Source organism: Excalfactoria chinensis, chromosome 8 (assembly GCF_039878825.1).
Source record: "Excalfactoria chinensis isolate bCotChi1 chromosome 8, bCotChi1.hap2, whole genome shotgun sequence".
NCBI lineage: Eukaryota > Metazoa > Chordata > Aves > Galliformes > Phasianidae > Excalfactoria > Excalfactoria chinensis.
The window spans coordinates 18,296,733-18,315,114 of NC_092832.1; the positions used below are offsets into that span (position 1 = coordinate 18,296,733).

Consider the following 18,382-nt stretch of genomic DNA (forward strand, 5'->3'; position numbering starts at 1 on the left):
TTACCAGGGATTAGGAAGACTTGATCCCAACAGCCAGGCTTCTCTCCCTGAGACTAACAGCTGGGGGTTCCTGTCTGAGAAGATCCACCAGCCTGAAGGGAAGAAATGCAGCCTCAACATAAGCACACTAGGTAAAGAGAATGAACCTTTGCAGCAACCTACCAGCCACCGCACAGTCATATCACTACAGGATCAACTGTTTTCCTAACAACAATTTATACAAGAACTAATTCAGGGCAGGCTGTGTCATACAGGAAGTTACACTGGCGAGCGTGCCGGCCTCCCCAGTGCTGTAATCTATGGAAAAAAAAGCCCTGCCTGTATTTCCCTTCCTCTCGTCCAACTGTGTGAAAGGTCTGGCCTGCCCTACTGGAGGCGTTTTCAGAGGGCCAGGTTAGCGTGGGTGGCAGGCAGCCACGCTCTGCCCACGTCCCAGGCTGCCCCAGTCCTGACATATTTTAGCTTTATAAGGAAGCCGGTCTGGGGGACAAAGCAAAGCAGTGCAACTTCCCCGAGCTGAGGCTCCATGTATGATCACAAGCGCCACGGCTCTGGCACAAGCTCCTCCGACATTTTTCTGCCTTCCTTCCCAGCCAAGGCAGGGCTGTGGGCTAGGGCAGGGAGCAGCCATCCCTGCAACACTGAGCCCCTTGCAGGGCATTGCCTGTCATATGGCCTTCAGCACTGACTTAAAACCTTGCATCAGAACCAGCTGAGTGCTCCGCCTTCACATCAGCTCCCCGCAGCAGTCAGTAGCCCCTGAGAGGGCAGGGAACTCTATTAGGAGGGAAAAGCAAACCCATGGTTCTGGCTGGGAAGGCACTGCTGCAGACACGTAGCTGGACTCATTCATAACGCGGTTGCTTTGCTTATCACACAAGCTGTGTTTCCAATTAAACTTTCTACTTGCCTGCTCAGTGCTTTTCAAGCCACCATCTGCAAAACCTCAGCAACACAAGGATTTCTTCTAAGCAGCTGGAGGGAATAATGTGGCAAAGTGTTTCTCCGATGAATAGATTTGAATTCATGACGGGGTGTGCAACTCCACTGGACAATTCCCAGGTTCTGCAGATTTCAGAAGGCTGATAACTGCTCTGGAAAGTTTAATTTGAGAAAACAGCCCACAGCCTCCACCAATGCCATGAATCTGATCAGTCCAGAGGCAAACGGTACAGGAGCAGCTGTAGAGTCTATCCACCGTGTAGAGATTTCCTCAGCCTTAAGATTGCTGACAGATGCTATTGAGTAAAATCCAGTACTGGCTTTCACCACAAGTCAAAAGGGAAGTCCAGGCAAAAGCAGCAAGAAGCAAGATGATTCTCTTTCAGATAGCTAGCACATACTAGCATGCTCTGGGGGCATGCATCCCCACCCTTTATTTGCAGAGGAATCTTTCATTAGGCAGATTATATATTACTGCTCAAGGGCAGAAAGTAGAACAGGGATGACTTCAATGCCTAGATTCAAAGAGAAATGGGCAGATTTCATGGCCTGGTTAAATGAAGTGCTACAGCCCTAAGCAGAATGAGAAGACCTCTCTGAAACAAATAATTACCTTTAAAGTAGCTTAGAAACTTTATAGGAATGCAGAAGCAGGAAACTATAGAAGTGAAATCAGATTCAGCTGGGATTTCCAGCAGCATCAGAATGCAAAAGCTCGGTGCTTCAGCTCTTGACATGCTGTCTTCTTGCTGTGAGTCCTTCAGTAGTTGTCACCAGCATTTTGCTTTCCAGGGAACAGCCATAATAGGTTTACAACGAACAAGATGTTTACTGCTTATGTTTGTACTCTGCTGACTCACTATATAACACTTCTATACACCCAAGCCTGCAGCTCCAGCATCCAGCCTCCAATGTTTCTTGTCTGTTTTGGACTAGAGCTCTCTATTGCCTTACCCAAAGGTAAAAAAAGACTGCTTATGACTCAGGAGATGAACACCAGTGTCTCACCATATGCAAAACAAAGTCTTTATTCAACAACAGGGAGTAGAGTAGGAAGATCTTGAATCAACAGAAATAAGGAGCAGGGTAGTCATGAAGCTCTTCAGGCTCTGTATCAAAAAAGGGTAGATGTCCTCCCAGCTAGACCTGGAGAGAACAGGATTGCTATCACAAGTAAAGCCCTCTGCTCTGGCTGAACAGAGTACTTGTCTCCAGAAGAAATGACCACCAGCAGCTCCACACAAGCCACCCAGCACTAAAAGAAAACACAGGGAATGGACTCATTGCTCCCAGCTCTGTTGATATGGTGTGTGTATGTGAAGGGACTCAAGTTCCGCAAGAAATCCACGTGTGGTGGCTCCAGCAGGAACAATGCAGGTAACTGCTGTTTCCTGGGTCTGCTTCATGTTGGCTCATCTCTGATATGGATGCATCGAGGCAGATTTGATGTTTGTTTTTATGCCACTTGGCATCTTTCCTGGAAAGAGAAAAAATAAAGAGCAGTACAAAATCAGCAATAAGAAAGTTAATTTGTTCAGGAGTGCATAAAGAGTACAACAGTCCTACCCAAACTTTGTCTTTTCCACTCCAGGCACCACATCAGGCTTATTACTACAACGCCCTTCAGCTTATGACATAATACAATCACTCTCTCCTGCAAATTAGCACTTCTTTTTGTTGAGAAATCTCCTTGACATCTCCTACGTCCCCTTGCTAGTGCTTTCCTTGCTTCTTCTTAAGACTTTCTCAGGAGGCTCCAACAGGAGCGTGGGATACATTCAGTCTCTTAGAGCCTTAACATAAGAAACCAAATTGATCCCCACTTTATTACAGAGAGACAACCACAGCAGGCTGTATCCTCTTCCACATAGCATTATATTTATCTCCACCACATCCACCCCTTGGGCATTATTACTTTTTACTGACACCAATCACAAATGAGTGTGTTCAATGACAATACTAGCAGCCTAGGATAAGAGTACAGTGTTAGACAAAACTAGATTCAAAAGAATTCTCCTTCACAAACCAGAATGTGTGCTCAAGTGAGAACAGAAAGAAAATCTGGTCATTTCTGAGAACTGAAACTGCAGCGCAGCAGGAAAAGAAGAACTATCTAACAGAATAGAAGTGTTTAACTTCTCTCAAACACATCTAGCGCAGTTGTTGCCTGCAAGGAGTTGGTAGGCAATCATAGAACGGCTTGGGTTGGAAGGGACCTCAATCTGACATCTCTTCAGTGTTTGCTAACAATCAGAAGACGAATACTTTTACACGCTATTTCAAAAGGAAGAGTGAACAGGACTGTATGGTTCACCCACATCTGTGTTACTGTGAGTATTCAGCCACTGAGTATTTCCCACAACACAGATAAAGAGGAAACATCCAATGAAATTATCAGGTAAACAAAGTTTTAAAAATAAAATTTAAAAAAAAAGGAAATTATTTTAAGCAAAACATTCAGTAACGCTGTGGGATACATTGCCACAAGCCTTGTAGGATTCAGTATTGTAATTCAGAAAGGAACTCCAAAATTTATGGCTCTTACACCCATGGGTCTCAAACCAGGCTCTGGCTTAAAACATCCCTGAATAACAACAGCTAGAGCTGGCTGTCAGGATATACTTTGTTCTTACACTCCTTCAGCCTCTAATACAGGCCACTCTGAGGACCAGGATAATAGGATTGACCTTTGGTCAAACAGTACAACTCTTATCAAAAGAGGTGTGGTGGTCACACAGGCTGGACAAGTGACCTTGTAAGTAATGCACACAGCTTGAAGTACAGAAGTCGTATAAGATGGGATGTCTTCCCCTCCTGGAGACAGTGTTTGTGGGTGCAGCCTGAAATCACAGGGACCTTCGTTTCCAAATCACAGTGGAAATTATTTTCTAAATACATAATTAACTTAGGATTAATATCGTTGCTCAAGCTCATTTCTGAACAACATAGTCATCACACAGGCAAGAAAACACCAATTAAAATATCCAATATCCAAAATCTCCATTAGTATGAAAATGAGAATGACAATACAGTTAGGCCCGCAGAGCTAATATTTTCATTGGTGCTTTCACTCCATGTACTTTCTTTATACAATTTGGGATTTTACAGGCTTCTGTACCTTCCTCAATCCAACCTCCAGGCTATGTCCAGTAGCGAACCTCAGGATGAGCTAACAAAACTTTCTGAAATCTCCCTTCAGAAGCCATGGTGAAAGCCATTCCAGACCTTTGAATGTTGTCACTGTCCCCTGATCTTTTCCAATTCTATTATAACTTGGTTCTGTTTTGTTTAGATTTTCAGAGATCTGTGCTTAATACTGCAGATATTGGTGCCTAATGGATTTATACAATGATACAGTGATACTCTGTTTCCCTGTTGCTTCCCTAGTAATTCCTTTGGTTTATGTTTTCAGCTTCAGTGGAAAGTCCAACTAATGTTTCTAAAGAACATAGATATCCTGTATCAATTTTCCCCAATACACCTAACTAGGTTAGAGCCTAGGCACCGGTCAAGTGAAGTCAAATTACTTTTGCTCAGGTGTTTCACATTATTCTTGATACAAATGCAATCTACTATTATTAAGTATATGAAATCCTTCTGTGGCTCTTTACAGACAGCTTCTCCCCCACCCCCGCTTAAATCCTTAGGGACAGAAAAGACTGTTTTACTTGGCTATATTTAAAAAGTGACCGGAGAAGGATCTCTACATCTGCATTCATCTTTCTTGCTTCCTGCTTTTCAATCACTGTCAGATATGCAACATATTTACCTGGCTGCCCTGCTTGTGCCATCTGCACTCCTGCCAGCATTGGCTGCTGCTGAGCTGGTGCACTTGACATTGGCACCTGCTGCATGCCTGAAGCCCCTGCAATGATAGCACCAGCTCCTGGTTGACCTGACTGGACAGATCCTCCAGAGCCTGGGGGTCGCCGGTTTGATAATCCCTTCCCAAAGGCCACAGCTGCTACCAGTGCATTGGTATCTGTAGGGTTGAAAGTCTGCTTGTTCTGTCGTAATCCTGTGAAAAAAAATAAAATGGAGCATTATGGCATTGGAGTCCAAAAATTATCACAGCTGGTCCTGAATTTTCTTTTTTGATGGTTCGCTTGGCACATGCTGCTCAAAAGGAAGGGGGTCAGAAGAAGCCAACTCCTCCAACCATGAGAGTGGCCTCCAAAACACTTTTCCATGTTTTTGATTGTGCTTATCCTCATTTCCCACTCTTCAGACTCTCTGCTTTACCTATTTTTCCACTGTCCTCAAGCCAGCTGCTTTGACCACACACTCCATTTCCACCTCAGTGACATACCTCCACTTTCAGATTCACGTTCCTCCTTACTGATTTTCTCCAGCAGATTTGAGCACATTTTATTTAGACTTTGGATCTGTTTCTGCAAAATAAAAATCATCAGTAGCTACCAGGATACTCCCAGTGCCATACAAGTCAGCATGGCAAATGAACCATCTTTCTCTTTTCAGAGCAATCAAACAAACATTTTGGTAGCAAAGCCTAGACAGCTCAGTTCCAATGCATGCAGGAGGGCACTACCAGGGTGTACAGCTTTTGCCTTTCTTTGCCTGGTCTGATAGCACCTCCTGTGAGCAGGTAGTAAGCTGGATACCCTTGTCACGTGAGATTTGTAACCCAAACATCAGGTAGGGCTATCTAGAGAAACCTCAGGCAGAAGAGGGCATACCAACAAAGAAAAATGTTAGCTATAAGCTCAATGAAAACTGAGTTAAAGGGCATTGTGAGCCCTAGGACTAAGCGACAGAAATATCAAACTCTTCTTCACCTACCTGTGCTCCATCAGGGCTAATTCGAGCTGCATCTGTGATCAGTTGCTTTTCCTGCTCCTCCACCTCTGGGTCAGGCTTAGTTCGCAGATGGTCAGGCACGACCTCATGGCTGAAGACCGGTACCCGCCCCTCTGTCTGTCGCTACAACAGTTGGACAACACACACTCAGGGCCCCCTCTTCCAGCTGAGCCCTCAGGCAGCTGAAGAGCAGAGCACAGGCCGTGACACTGGAGCAAGACCTACTAGGATGTTATGGGAAAACCTTGGCCTGGGGAGCATTAGGAAGTCTCAATGATTTATCTTAAGAATTTGCACTGTGTCTGTTTGGTCAGACCAACACACAGGAATCTGCAGTCCCATATGCTGCCAGACAGTATGGCTGCAGTCAGCTGAAATCCTTTCACACTCAAGCAAAGAATACTGCCAGGACATGCTATAGGTTCATATATGTGTATATTGTACCCCATGTTGGTAAGGTGATAATCAGTGCAAATTTAGATGCAAATGTCAGACAAACCACACAGCTATGGCAGGGAAAATCAAGTAAGGCAGCCTTCCAGTTACATAGTGAGATATCACCTCGATCGTCCCTGACTTCACAACAATAATGTATTTAGGAAGGTTATATCCTGTAAAGTATGTCCATAGCAAGTGCTTGTGAGTGAACACCCATTCCCCGCAGCACAGCAGCTCCAAGGAACAACTACTCATAACCTTTTATTTCTCTACACCCAGAGCTGAGGAATGCCAAAGCACAAAGGACTGCAAACTGCAGATTGTGACACTCCAGGCCCAATACTCAGCAGGAAGTTTCTTACCATGATCTCTTCATCACGGTCAGGAGACAGCACTAAGGGGATGATAACCTGGTTTCGCAATAGTGGGGTCTTCTCATGCTTTAGCACTTTATTTAAAGTGTTTAGCTGCCCTGAGAGCAATGCAAAGCTGTCCAGAACTGAAGGCCTGAGAAAGGAAAGAGAACAGAACATGGAAATAGATACCACAGCTGGCTTTTATCTGTTCCCCATTCAAGTATCTGGGAACCGAGGAAATAACATTATTATTTACCCAAACAATAAGGAATAAAACCTAGAGTTGAATGTGTAGGTGTGGACAGATTCGAGACTCGACATACAATGCTGCAAATAGCTCAGGGACTTTACAAGTACCATTGGAAGTGGCAGTTGTTTGGGATTCCTGCAACACACACAGGAGCAATGCTTTTCTTATCACTAACTCTCCCAGTGAAATTCTCAAGCAAGGTCTTGAGACACATACTCACTCCTAAGCAGTACAGACAAGAGAGACAGTTTTTATAGCTTGGCTATCAAGACAAAGTGATAATGAAGCAAAACAATGGACAACCTTGTCAAGAAGATCCCCTTCAATTTTCTCTCTGGGGACTTCATCACCTACTGTGAATTTCTGCAGCAGAAACTGTCTAAGACTGCAGAGTTTATTCAGCTGTAGATCCATCATCCTTACAGTCCACCAGGAAGAGAATGCCACCTTTCAAGTCTCTCAAACTGTCTGAGAAAGCATGCCAGACCAGCAAAACACGAGCATAGGAACACGGTTTAGAACAGAACCAGATAAAGACAAAAAGATCAAGAAATACAGAATGATTGCTCATTTCACAGCATAAGTGGGTCTCTAAGATATTTTTGTCCAAAGAGTTCCCAGTCACTGCAGATGAGAGCAAGTACACCAGTTCCCATAGAGCACCCAGGTTCAAGGGTGTTGGTATGATTACTACTGCACAGTGCAGAAGAAATGAATTTCAACTGTTTATCCGGTGGCAGATGTTCAGTAGTTCCGCCAACACTAACAAAAAAGCAAAGGTAAGCCTGCGGGCAGTAAGTTAGTGGCTTTTAAGTACACTTTCTGGGCAGAGTCTGGAAGAGCTTCAGCAGTGATCAGTGACAGTGCCCTGTCTCTGTGGGATGCCTTACCATGTGAGCCGATCGTACTCATTCTCCAGCTTGTAGATAAAACTGACCAATGAGTTCTTCAGGTCAGCCACCTGGCTGATGAGTGCCTCCAGGGTCAGCTCCAGCTGCTTTTCCTCTCTCTAAAAAAAAGAATGAAAGATAGGGGTGAGGAGAAAGCTTTGCACCTTTCCAAGGACTGTGGGGATCCACACACCTGCAACCATACTCCACCCTCTCCTATTGAGAGACTCGTCTTCAGGGCAAGGAAACAGAGACCCCATAGACAAAAACTTGTCTCCTTCAAAGGAACATTTAGGAAGAGACTTGTACCTGAGCCAACTCATGGCTAGCTGTCATTTTTAAGATCTAGATGAATGGAGACTATACATCACTTACATCAGGCAAAGTCATCAAACTTACCTTGCATCACCTTCGTGAGTTATTCATGCTAACCCAGCTGAAAGCAGATTAGCATTCTCAGCACCCTTTGACAGCAGGCACAGTGATGTCTTCACCCAGCACAGTCATTTGCAACACAAGTATCAGATCAGTGACCTAAAGACTCCAGTTTCTGCCCTTACCCTCATTTCTCACTTTCTTCCTGTCCAGGTGCTGCATCCAGCTCCTAAAATTTCCTTGTCCCTTACCAGCTGTGGAAGGTGCTGCAGTGACAGTGACGTAGTTAGACACATGCAGAGATCATCTCCTGCCTTTTGCCTTGGTGCACTGCTTAAATAATCTTTTCTCCTAGCTGAGAGGTGTATGGTGACATACAAAGCAACAGGAGAGGAGACCTGTTGTCACACATAGCACAGAATATCTCTGATTCTTGCGAAAACCCTCTAGAACCTTATCTATTCTTACTCATTCAACAGAATTGCACAAAATGTAATTAAAGCCCCAATCCTAATGGACTGCTAACGTAAGTCAAGGACTATACAACAATAATCCACAAGGAGGGTGAGACACAGCAATACAGTTAAATAATAGAAAGGGAATGCTGATTGGGAAAGCAGATGGGGTGACTCAGTCTGCTTGCACACTTGCTATTGGGATCCTTGTGCTGTTTAAACAAGATCAAGTATCTTCCACATATTAGAGAACATGGAATTATTCTACATGGTCTGACAAGACTATAAAGGTATTTTATTTATTTTTTTTTTCAGAAACTGCTGGTAAGACTTCACTACCTTCGAAGAAATGGCAAAATAAATCCACTTCCAATCCACAGCGTGGATTCACAGAGCAGACCAGGGGGTCACAACTCACAGCTACAGCACCGCAGCTCTCCTCCATCCTGTGACGGGACTGGTCTGTTCCTGCGCACGTAAGAAACCAGTCTAACGCTGACTGTGCACGCTGTGTTTGAGCAAGACGAACCACTGACCGCACTACGAGTTGGGCTGGGAACCAGTACGTCACTGCAGAGGTGGCAGGTACACACAACCAAGACAACTGGTCTGGCCCAAGAAGCCCTAAAGACTGTGAATGAAATCACACTGCACTGTGTGACAGCGCAATCCGAGCCTTCTCCTTTTGTATGCTCTCTCCGTGAGAGCTGGAAGCAAGTTTAAGCGCTACAAAGCACACGTGCACCAAGATGGGTGTTTCAAAGGAATACTCTGCCTCTCACAGACATAAGAGACATTCAAGCAGCAATTTAGGGAGTCTGTTAACAATACTGAATTGTCCCAGGGTAATAAAGATAGGGCTTACAGGAGAGACTGCTGAAGGAACTCCTGGTACGGAATGACTGGGAGGTAAAGGTGAAATTCAGAATAAACATAAAGCGATACACATGGCGAAACAAAGAGAAAGAAACAACCCTGCCTTCACATACACACAATGACATCCTCTGAGCCGATAACGTTATCACTTAGAAACAAGATCTAAGGGTTATCCGAGGGTAACCCGGGAAAACACCAGCCTGAGGCTCAAGAAGTCAAAGCAATAATGGGATTTATTAGGAAATCGGCCTCAGCCGGAGTCAGCACAGAGGGACGTCCACCACCCCGCTGCTGTGGGGTGCGCTGTGCCGCCACAAGCCAGGATAACGGAACCCTTCTCGGCCACCCGGGCACGCTGCTTTGACTCCTCCAAAGCCCAACCCACGGGGCACGGCGGGACCCCAGGCGGATCTACTGCTCCCTCTGTCCCGGCCCAGTACAGCCCGGTTCGACCCACAGCACCTCACCTGCATGGCTGCGCGGCCCTGTTGTTGTAGGAGCCTTCCACTTCCGGGTCAGGCGAGCCGGGGCGGGGTCAGAGGGCGCGGGGCGGGGCCGCCGGGCGAACATGGCGGCTGCCGAGAGGTCCGAGGCTGAGGTGAGGGGGAGCGGGCTGCGGGGCGGGGGGAGGCGAGGTTGTTAGCGGCTTTGGGATCGGGAGCTGTGTGGAGAGGTTGGGGGCTGTCGCGGTGCCCGGCCTGGAGTGATGAGGCGCTGTGCTTCTGCGCGCTGCAGGTGGAGGAGGCTGGGCACGTCTTCCTCTTGATGAAGAAGGACTATCGCATCTCCCGCAACGTGCGGCTCGCCTGGGTCCTCAGCCGGCTCCACCAGGTCATCTGGGCTGTGCCTGAGCCCGAGCTGGTGAGTGGGGGCCGGGGGGTGCCGCAGGGGTGGCTGGTGGCCCTGCTTCGTGGTGTGTCCTTTGGCTTGGCGTAATGTTTCTTGCCTGTCGTTCGCTTCTTGTTGTAGTTGAAGTCTGAAAACGAGCTGGATGTGCTCAGCATCCTGCCCAATGGATGGCAGCCGGATGAGCCCGTCCAGCCCCGGCCCTACCTCTTGGTGCCCTCCACACGCGTCACGTTCCTGGCCCGGCAGTACCGCTTTGTCATCGAGCTTGATCTGAGCCCTTCCACTGGCATTGTGGTGAGTCCAGGAGATGCCTCTCTGTGGTGTTTTGTGCTAACGGACCGGGCTTGGTTCCCTCTGCTGAGAACATTTGTATCCCTGCGTTAGTTGCCACTTCTGCACCCTGTGTTCCTGAGGGCTGAAGCAGGCACTGCTGCTGGCGACACAACCTTGCAGTGGATCCCGTTTCCTTACAGAATGTGTGGCCTCTTCTTGCAGGGGTCATTCTGAGGCAGCTTCTGTTGCAGAAGGAGGCTTGTACTTGTCTCTCTGTGGTGGGTGCAATGAGACTGCAGATTCTAGAGGATGTAAAAGCTGTCTTGTTTACCCTATGCATTGCTATTGATTTAGAGGCTGTGGATGAGAGCTTTATGGAGGGAGAGGATCTAGGAGTGTTAGGTGACATCTGGCTGAATGTGGGCCAGCAGTGTGCCCAGGTGTCCAAGAAGGCATCCTGGCTTGTATCAGAACTAGTGTGGTCAGAAGGACTGAGGAGGTGTTTAAAAGCTGTGGAGATGTGGTATGGAGAGACACGGTTAGTGGGCGTGGTGGGAATGGGTTGGTGGTTGGACTACGTAATCTTAGCAGTCTTTTCCAGCCATAATGATTCTATAATTCTCCTCTTCTGTTTCTGTAGGATGACTCCACAGGGGAGATCATTTTTGATGAAGTGTTTCATGCTCTTTCCCGATGCTTAGTGGGACTGTTAAGACCCTTCCGAATCCCTGGTTCAGACATTATTTATCAGCCCGAGATCTTTGTCACCATCCAGGCGTATTCCTCCATCATTGGCCTGCAATCCCACCAGGTAAAACTTGGCCTTGCCCTTGGTGTCTCATTGTGTCAGCAGCTTGCTGTGTTGGTTTCCTGTGAGCCCAGAGGAAAGTAGGGACGTCTGTTAGCTGGGCTCTGCGGTGTTGCAATCTTGCTTCATTAAAACGTGCAGCCTGGTGCGATAGAGAAGCGAAGGTGATCAAATTCTCTTTTCTGAGAGGATGTGGAGGTTTCTCATAGGAGAGCAGCGCCCTTTGGAGATCACTGCTACATATGCTTCTCAGAGCACACCGAGTCTTTAAGCTCATGACTACTCTGTGTTTTTGTTGGTGTTGCTCTGTTTGTTTGTTTTATTTTAATTTCTGTTGACTAATTCTTTTGGCCTGTTGTAATTTGAAACGTTCAGGAAGAGGCGTCCAAAAACTTGTCTGTCTGCTTCAACTGTGTAGCAGTGGTTTATTCAGTGATAATTTCCTCTTTATGCAACCTTTGTTCCTTTTTAGCACTGGTAAAAATGTGCTTCCCCTAGTGGAGAGGGCAGCCCCCAATAATCTCTCATTTACTTGAGCCAGGGCAGGTCTTTTTAATAAATTGAAGTTTGGTCTATCATGCATGCGAGGTTTTTGAAGCTTGTTATTGTGTCATTCCCTTCCATCGTACAATATTTTCGTGTTATTTTCACTTTTCTGGTGTTGTATCCTCTTTGCCTCCTTGTTTTGCAATACCTGCTTTTGGCAGAGGTTGCCTGTACTGTGGTGCCATAAATAGAGTCTTTGTGCCAGTTAGCATGGGGAGCTTCTGTGGAGGTAAGCTCCCTCTGTCGCATCACTGAGCCTCTTTTGTAATGTCCAGTCTAACTCCTTTCTAACTCCTCAATTTCAATATATTACTCCACTGTCCAACCACTACTAGGAGATAAATGGATCATCCAGTAGGTGAGTTAGAAGAAACAGATCTTCTTTAGAAATGACAGACCAGAGTTAATGCCTTCTCATAAGGATCCCATTATTTTTTTCCTAGAAGAGGGCAAAAGAGTAGAAATTTTGTCATCCAAGAGGAAAATTTCCTCTTGAGCATCTGCTGCAGAGTTCACTACAGATGCCATGAAATTCTGTTGCATACAGCAGTTTGGCCCCATGCAGGAATAGTGACAAGGGACCTGTGCTCTGCTTTGTAAGGGATGTGTCTAAACTGTGTTATAGGGGTTGATACTATAAAACTCTTCAGCTGATGTGTGTATCCTTGGGCCAGGTACTGTTCCAGGGCTGTCAGCTGGATGAGACAAAGAGAGAAGCCTTTCTGCACCAAGTTTACACACAGCTGTGTGCCTTTGAGAACAAAGTGGCAGAGATGCTCCAGCAACAGTACGAACCCAAACCACAGGTGAGAAGGTCAGAGGTAGATGGGGTTTCTCAGCTAAATAAAGATCTGCACTGTGAGGCCCTGTGGGTGGAGTGGCAGATAGAGGAACACTGTTGTAAGTCTGAAGAAGGAACAGCTAAGGAGTTTGTAAGAGAACTTTGTGGGGTCTAATAATGAGTAATGAAGGCTGAGGAAAGCAGAGCCAGTAAGTGTTTATGGGAAGGACTAATGAAAACAGCAACCTTTTCCAAGATGATAACAATAAAGTGCTTAAAAAACATGTGGTAAAGCAGCTTAATGACTATGGAACAGGTTGTAGAATGCATTATTGAATGAAAACGCTTGTTACCAGGAAAAGATCATGAAACTGAGTACACATCTGATGCAGTTTTTAATACTCTTGAATCCTTTGGAAGATCTTGCTTAGTAGCCAAAGATATACGTGGCAGCAAGTTAATGACACTGCTATGGAAATAGCATTGGAGGAAAGTCAAAGTGAAACTTTGTAGGTATTTGGAGTGCCTGTAGATTTCTCATCAAGATCATCTCCCTGATCTTGGAAACGAGGAGTGTGAAGGTTACCTTGCAGTACTGCCATGCTGATCTGGAGTCAGAATCATTCCTATGAGGACTTTTCCTACAGTCAAAGGCATTGTTGGCCTGGTTCTGGTTATTCAGTCCTTGTTTTAGGATTATTTTTTAGTGTTTAGGATCAAGGCAAAAAAAAAAGTCTCCATCAGGTGAGCAAGAGACTACTGGTGACCTCTTGCAGTTGTGTATCTGAAGTGCTCAACATAATTAAGCTAAAATGTTTGTCTCTGAATGCTAAGACCATCAGTCCTACAACAGGAGGAGGATTACAGGAAGTGCATAGTTTTCCTGTGTGTGCAGCTGTTGTTTTTACAGTACCTTGTATGCATTCCTGTGTGCTGCAGTTTTCCTCTCATAGCCAACTACCCTATAACTTCTTCCATGCAAATGGAGGTAAGGGACGCATTTGCAGCCAGAAGGACTGGCTGGTTCTGCCACAGGCTGTGAGGTGGAGGTGGGAAACCCCAGGGGAAGGGCAGCAACTGAAACTTGTTTGTTTTCACTTTTGAAGTTGCTTAGCTGGATTGTTGTCAACAAGTGGCTGAATTGAAGGCAACTGGCAAATTAAATTGATGGATAGTGATGTTTTTTTGCTCATAGTGACAGACTGCTCCCACTTGTGCAGAACAAAAGTTTTGTTTGTTCTAACGTTGCCCAGCTTCGATCATCTGTGTAGCTTTGCTGAGAAGGGTCTCATCCATTCTCTGCATTAGCAGTAAAAATGAAGCACTAGTTCATTATAGGGTTGAACTGCCAGAGCCTTCTGGAGATGAGAAGACTGTGTACATAGTAGGTTCCTCGGAGCTGTAATTATACAAATTCCAGGCTTTGCCTGGGGAGTATTTTTCATAGAAGATGCAGGCAAAGCCTACTTGCATTTGCGTATGCCAGCACTGGATAACTACTGCTGTTTGAACAGAGTTAAGTATGTAGTTGCTGGACTTTGTCTTTACAAAGCTCCTCACCCCCCTCTGCTGCTTGCTTTGTAGGCAGGATGTAGCTGTCTCAGTGTGTTCTGCATTTCTGAGCTGCAGCTTCTATCAGATGACAAGGAAAATGAGAGGCATTCAGCATCTTGAATTGGGAGCTGCTGTGCTCTGTGAAGAAACTTGAGTGACTCAAAAGTGTTGTATCTTTCCTGTTAGAAATCAAAGTATATAATAAAGCTCTGAGCGTGTTATTCCCCTCTTCCATCCCAAGCACCTTTGCCTAACTGTTGTAAGGGCACCAAGTGACTACAGGTTGGAAATTAAAGCTAAAAGTGGAGTCTGTTGAAGTGCTCCAAGGCACTCCCACTATCATGGGAATTGATAAACTGAAGGTGTTTGGGAGAGTGGGGCATTATGATATCGGTGTTTTTTTTGTTGTTGTTTTTTCTTCCTTCTTTCCCAGATGGATTTATCACCCCTAAGTCAAGAGAGCCCTGGTGATGTGCAGGAGCCTTCTGGGAGGAAGCCCAGTGTGTCTGTTGTCACTGCTGATGTTGGCCTTGTCAGCATGGTCCGACAAGGGATCTTGGCACTGCAGCTACTACCCTCAAACTCCAGTGCAGGTTGGCTTCATTCAGGTTGCCTTGCTGTTTGCAGGGGGCTGTTTTCCTCCTGTCATTGGCTCATGAATTTTGTGAAGGCTGGGGTGCAGACCATTCTGTGAGCCGCTGATGGGAATGGGGAGGAGAACAGTACTGCTCATGTATCATGCATCAGCTTTAGGGAGTTTAGGAGGAAGTATGACTGTGACTGTTGCTTGGAGCAACTCAGAGTGTGCAGAACCATGTCCAGTCTGAGTGCTTTGCTATACCTGCTCAGGAAGCTTGGAAGCTCTTGGTGTCAGTCCCAAGGCTTTTTGTGCTAAGACAATCCTAAGGCTTTGATTTTTACTTCTGCCCTACTTAAAATTTATTCCTGCTGCATGCACCAGGAGAGTGGTAGCTGTTTGAGATGGAAGATGCTTTAAGATACTGCTTTCTCTACAGGTATAATAATAATTACGGATGGTGTGACTAGCGTTCCTGATGTGGCTGTGTGTGAGACTTTACTCAACCAACTCCGCAGTGGCACTGTGGCCTGCTCCTTTGTCCAGGTACATATGCTGTTAGCAGGTGACGTGGGCGATGCTTGCCTGCCAGAGAGCTGACTATGAGTTTCTGTGAGTTGTGTTCACCTCTTGAGGGGAAGAGAGGACTTCTCTGTCTGAACCCTTCACTGGTTCTCTCCTCTGTCCTCAACAGTGCTGTACTTCCTCAGGTCTCTTCTTTATCCATCCCTTAGGTGGGCGGTGTCTACTCATACGATTGCAGCTTTGGCCATGTTCCTAATGTGGAACTGATGAAATTCATTGCTATGGCCACTTTTGGTGCTTACCTCTCCACGTGTCCTGAGTTGGATCCCCTGAGCCTGGATCTGAATGTGTATCATAAGGCTTTTCTGCTGTACTCCTTTCTGCGTACCGGGGAGTCCCTGAATCCAGAATACTACTGTGGTGAGGAGCATGCATGTCCTTCCAGCAGATGAATGTCTTGCAGCACCAGTCATCGGGGTGTCTCCCCAAGCTTGGTTATGCTGATATTTCCCTTGGCCCCTCTGGGCCATTGTGAGTATTATGGGGGACAAGAAAAAGACGGTTATTTCTGTGATCTGGCAAGAATGCTGCCTTCTCATACAAGCAGTGTTGCATGCTTGTGTCTGTGTGAGACAGAGGACCCTGAGGGTTCTCATTATCTTGGCCCTCATACAACTCTATGCTTCCTGTAGGTTCTGGGCATTGTTGGGCCATGTGGATGAATCTGTGACTGCCCTCCTTGTTCTAGGAATTAGGTAGGCTAGGGAAAACTAATGTCCCATTCTGCACCATTCTCTTTTCTTTGGATTTCATTCAGTAAACTGGGAACTTGGAGTGCGTGAGAAACTCTCTTCCAGGTTTTCCTCCACACTGGCTAACTCACAGATGGGGGCATCCTGGCGAGCTTCTCATCAGCCTTGCAGATGGCAGTTTGGATTGAAAAATGGGGCCCCTGAGTACCACCCCAAATGGCTCTCTTAGTTGTTCTTACACTGTAGATGTTAATGCCTGAAAGTATGCCAAGAGAGATTAGTTACTAATCAAACACTGAAGCACCCGTTTGTGCCCGACTGTGATGCTGGTGCCATCTGTGCTGTCTGTAACTTGCCAGCAGAAACTGTGTACAGTGAAAAGTTTGAAGAGAGCTGGCCTGGGACTTTGAAATGTTGATTCTTGAAAAGACCAGATGTTAATGGTTTAAACTTAAGGCATCCACATCCAGATACCTTTTAGAAAGTACCTGAAAGTTCAAGATTTTCCAGGGAAAATGATAAAGCTCAAACGGTTTCCTTTGTAACTACTGCAACAGCGGTGTAGTTCCTGTCTGTCCAGGCTAAACATGCTGCTCTGTTGTGTGTGTTGTCACAGAGTCTGTCCCAAAGAGGACTGAGCTGCACTCCACCCTGCCTCACTCCTAGACCTCTTGGCCGTGTTAGCAGACCTGTTTGCTGTATTGCTGAACCAGGAGTGGGAGTGAATGGTGCCTGAAGTACTGTTCTTCAGGCCTGTGGGTGTTCCAAGCAGTTTCTGTATAGCCCTTAGTGAGAACTGTTGCTGTAGGATGAGGAGTAGGGGAGCTGATTGTTCACAAACCCTGTCTCTGTTTTTTGCAGTATCACAGCACAGGCTGTTCAATGAGCACCTGGTGTCTGCGAGCAGCAACCCTGCTCTGGCGATGAGGAGGAAGAAGCACACTGAGAAGGAGGTGCATGCTGACCTTGTGAGCATTGTCTCAGTCCGCCTGCGTGAAGGCTACAGCATCCGTGAGGTCAACATCACAAAAGGTGACAAAGTTTTAAACCCTCCAGACTTCAGTTTTCTAGAGAAAGAAACTGCTGGAACCAAAGATGGAAATGCCAGATCAGTCAGAACTATGATCAGTAATATCAGAAGAACTCAAAAGCACTCAATGGTCCTGTTTTCTCATCTAGTCTGCTAGATGGCACCTTGAGAATTAGCCACTGACTAGGGGACTGCAAGGGGCTTCAGTATCCCAAGTAGTGCCAGTAAACTACCTAACTTTCCATTTCTGGCTGCGGCTAGAGCCTCAACTGGAGGGGAGATAAGAAAAATCTAAATATAAGTTATGAATTGCAAGCATGAAAAGAAAATATTTTTGACCTTCACAAACTCTGAAAAATGGGGTCACTGAGCATAGTGTAAACATATACAACATAGGGTGATCCAGTGTCTTCATTATCCTCTTTATATCAGAAAATCAAAGTCTGTGGTACAATTGAAAATTCCAAACATGCCATGTTATGTTTTCTGTGACTTTGTTGTGGTCTGCCTTAAGATCATGCAAGTGATCTCCCATGCTGTGCTTGGAAGACTGTCCCAGAGCTTCACGGCCATTTCTCAAGCTTCCTTTCTAAGCTTACTCAGACCAAATTAGACCTGTTAGTCTTTATTATCCTTAATTAAGTTTATACTCCTCCAGCATTGTATTTATTTAGAAATAATGCCTTTCTCCTTATAACCTTCCTTTTGGCAGGTTAAGCAAACCAATGTTTTAGGCTCCTTTTGCAAGGGCAGGCTTTCTATTCAGTTTATCTTAACAGCAGTTTTTTTTTCCAGCTTGCTATTTCTTGGAACAGTTGATTAGAGCATTGTAAATGTGCTTTTTGTCAGTGCCTTACTCAGTAGTGCTAATACTTCTCTGCTTCTGAAGTAAAGTACCCTATCTGATAGACCAGGAATCACATGGTTGCATTAAGTTGTTAGCTCAGAAATGCCTGTGCCATTTATGCACTTTTGCTTTCAGTTGATGAGTTTTACATTTTATGGCTGTTGTTTTTGTTTGCTTGCTTTTCAGTAGTCCTTAAATGTGCTGCTCTTCAGATAATGGTACTTTTAAATTAATCTCAGTCTATTGCTCCAGGCGAAGCAGTCAGCTCTCTGTGTAATGACTGGAAATTGCAATTCTTTTGGATATTTTATTTTATTTTATTTTATTTTATTTTATTTTATTTTATTTTATTTTATTTTATTTTATTTTATTTTATTTTATTTTATTTTATTTTATTTTATTTTATTTTATTTTATTTTATTTTATTTTATTTTATTTTA

The 18,382-nt window shown here is 45.3% G+C and overlaps 2 protein-coding genes across 9 annotated transcripts in view; one reads left to right on the forward strand and one right to left on the reverse strand.

The window, feature by feature from the left end:
- Positions 1–1,954: 1,954 nt before the first annotated feature.
- Positions 1,955–9,953, reverse strand: MED8 (mediator complex subunit 8). Its single transcript, XM_072342729.1, has 7 exons — positions 9,868–9,953; positions 7,695–7,813; positions 6,561–6,705; positions 5,743–5,883; positions 5,252–5,333; positions 4,712–4,960; positions 1,955–2,419 (listed from the first exon to the last, which is right to left on the reverse strand). Exons 1-7 carry the CDS (start codon positions 9,871–9,873, stop codon positions 2,355–2,357), a joined length of 807 nt encoding a protein of 268 aa, XP_072198830.1. The 5' UTR covers positions 9,874–9,953; the 3' UTR covers positions 1,955–2,354.
- The window catches only part of SZT2 (SZT2 subunit of KICSTOR complex), a 52,983-nt gene continuing 44,550 nt past the window's right edge, over positions 9,950–18,382 (forward strand). For all 8 annotated transcript variants that reach the window (XM_072342723.1, XM_072342720.1, XM_072342724.1 and 5 more), the window contains exons 1-9: positions 9,950–9,998; positions 10,136–10,261; positions 10,370–10,543; positions 11,163–11,333; positions 12,551–12,682; positions 14,645–14,804; positions 15,228–15,334; positions 15,523–15,733; positions 16,927–17,097. In XM_072342723.1, coding sequence (XP_072198824.1) covers positions 9,969–9,998; positions 10,136–10,261; positions 10,370–10,543; positions 11,163–11,333; positions 12,551–12,682; positions 14,645–14,804; positions 15,228–15,334; positions 15,523–15,733; positions 16,927–17,097 — 1,282 coding nt within the window. In that variant the 5' untranslated portion in view covers positions 9,950–9,968. The remainder of the gene's footprint in view (positions 9,999–10,135; positions 10,262–10,369; positions 10,544–11,162; positions 11,334–12,550; positions 12,683–14,644; positions 14,805–15,227; positions 15,335–15,522; positions 15,734–16,926; positions 17,098–18,382) is intronic.

Excerpts from the sequence above, each read along its gene's own strand:
- MED8 (XM_072342729.1), bottom strand. Across the intron at positions 5,334-5,742 it reads TTAGCCCTGATGGAGCACAG|AAACAGATCCAAAGTCTAAA; the intron begins GTAGGTGAAGAA and ends TTTATTTTGCAG. Across the intron at positions 4,961-5,251 it reads ACGTGAATCTGAAAGTGGAG|GATTACGACAGAACAAGCAG; the intron begins GTATGTCACTGA and ends TTTTTTTCACAG.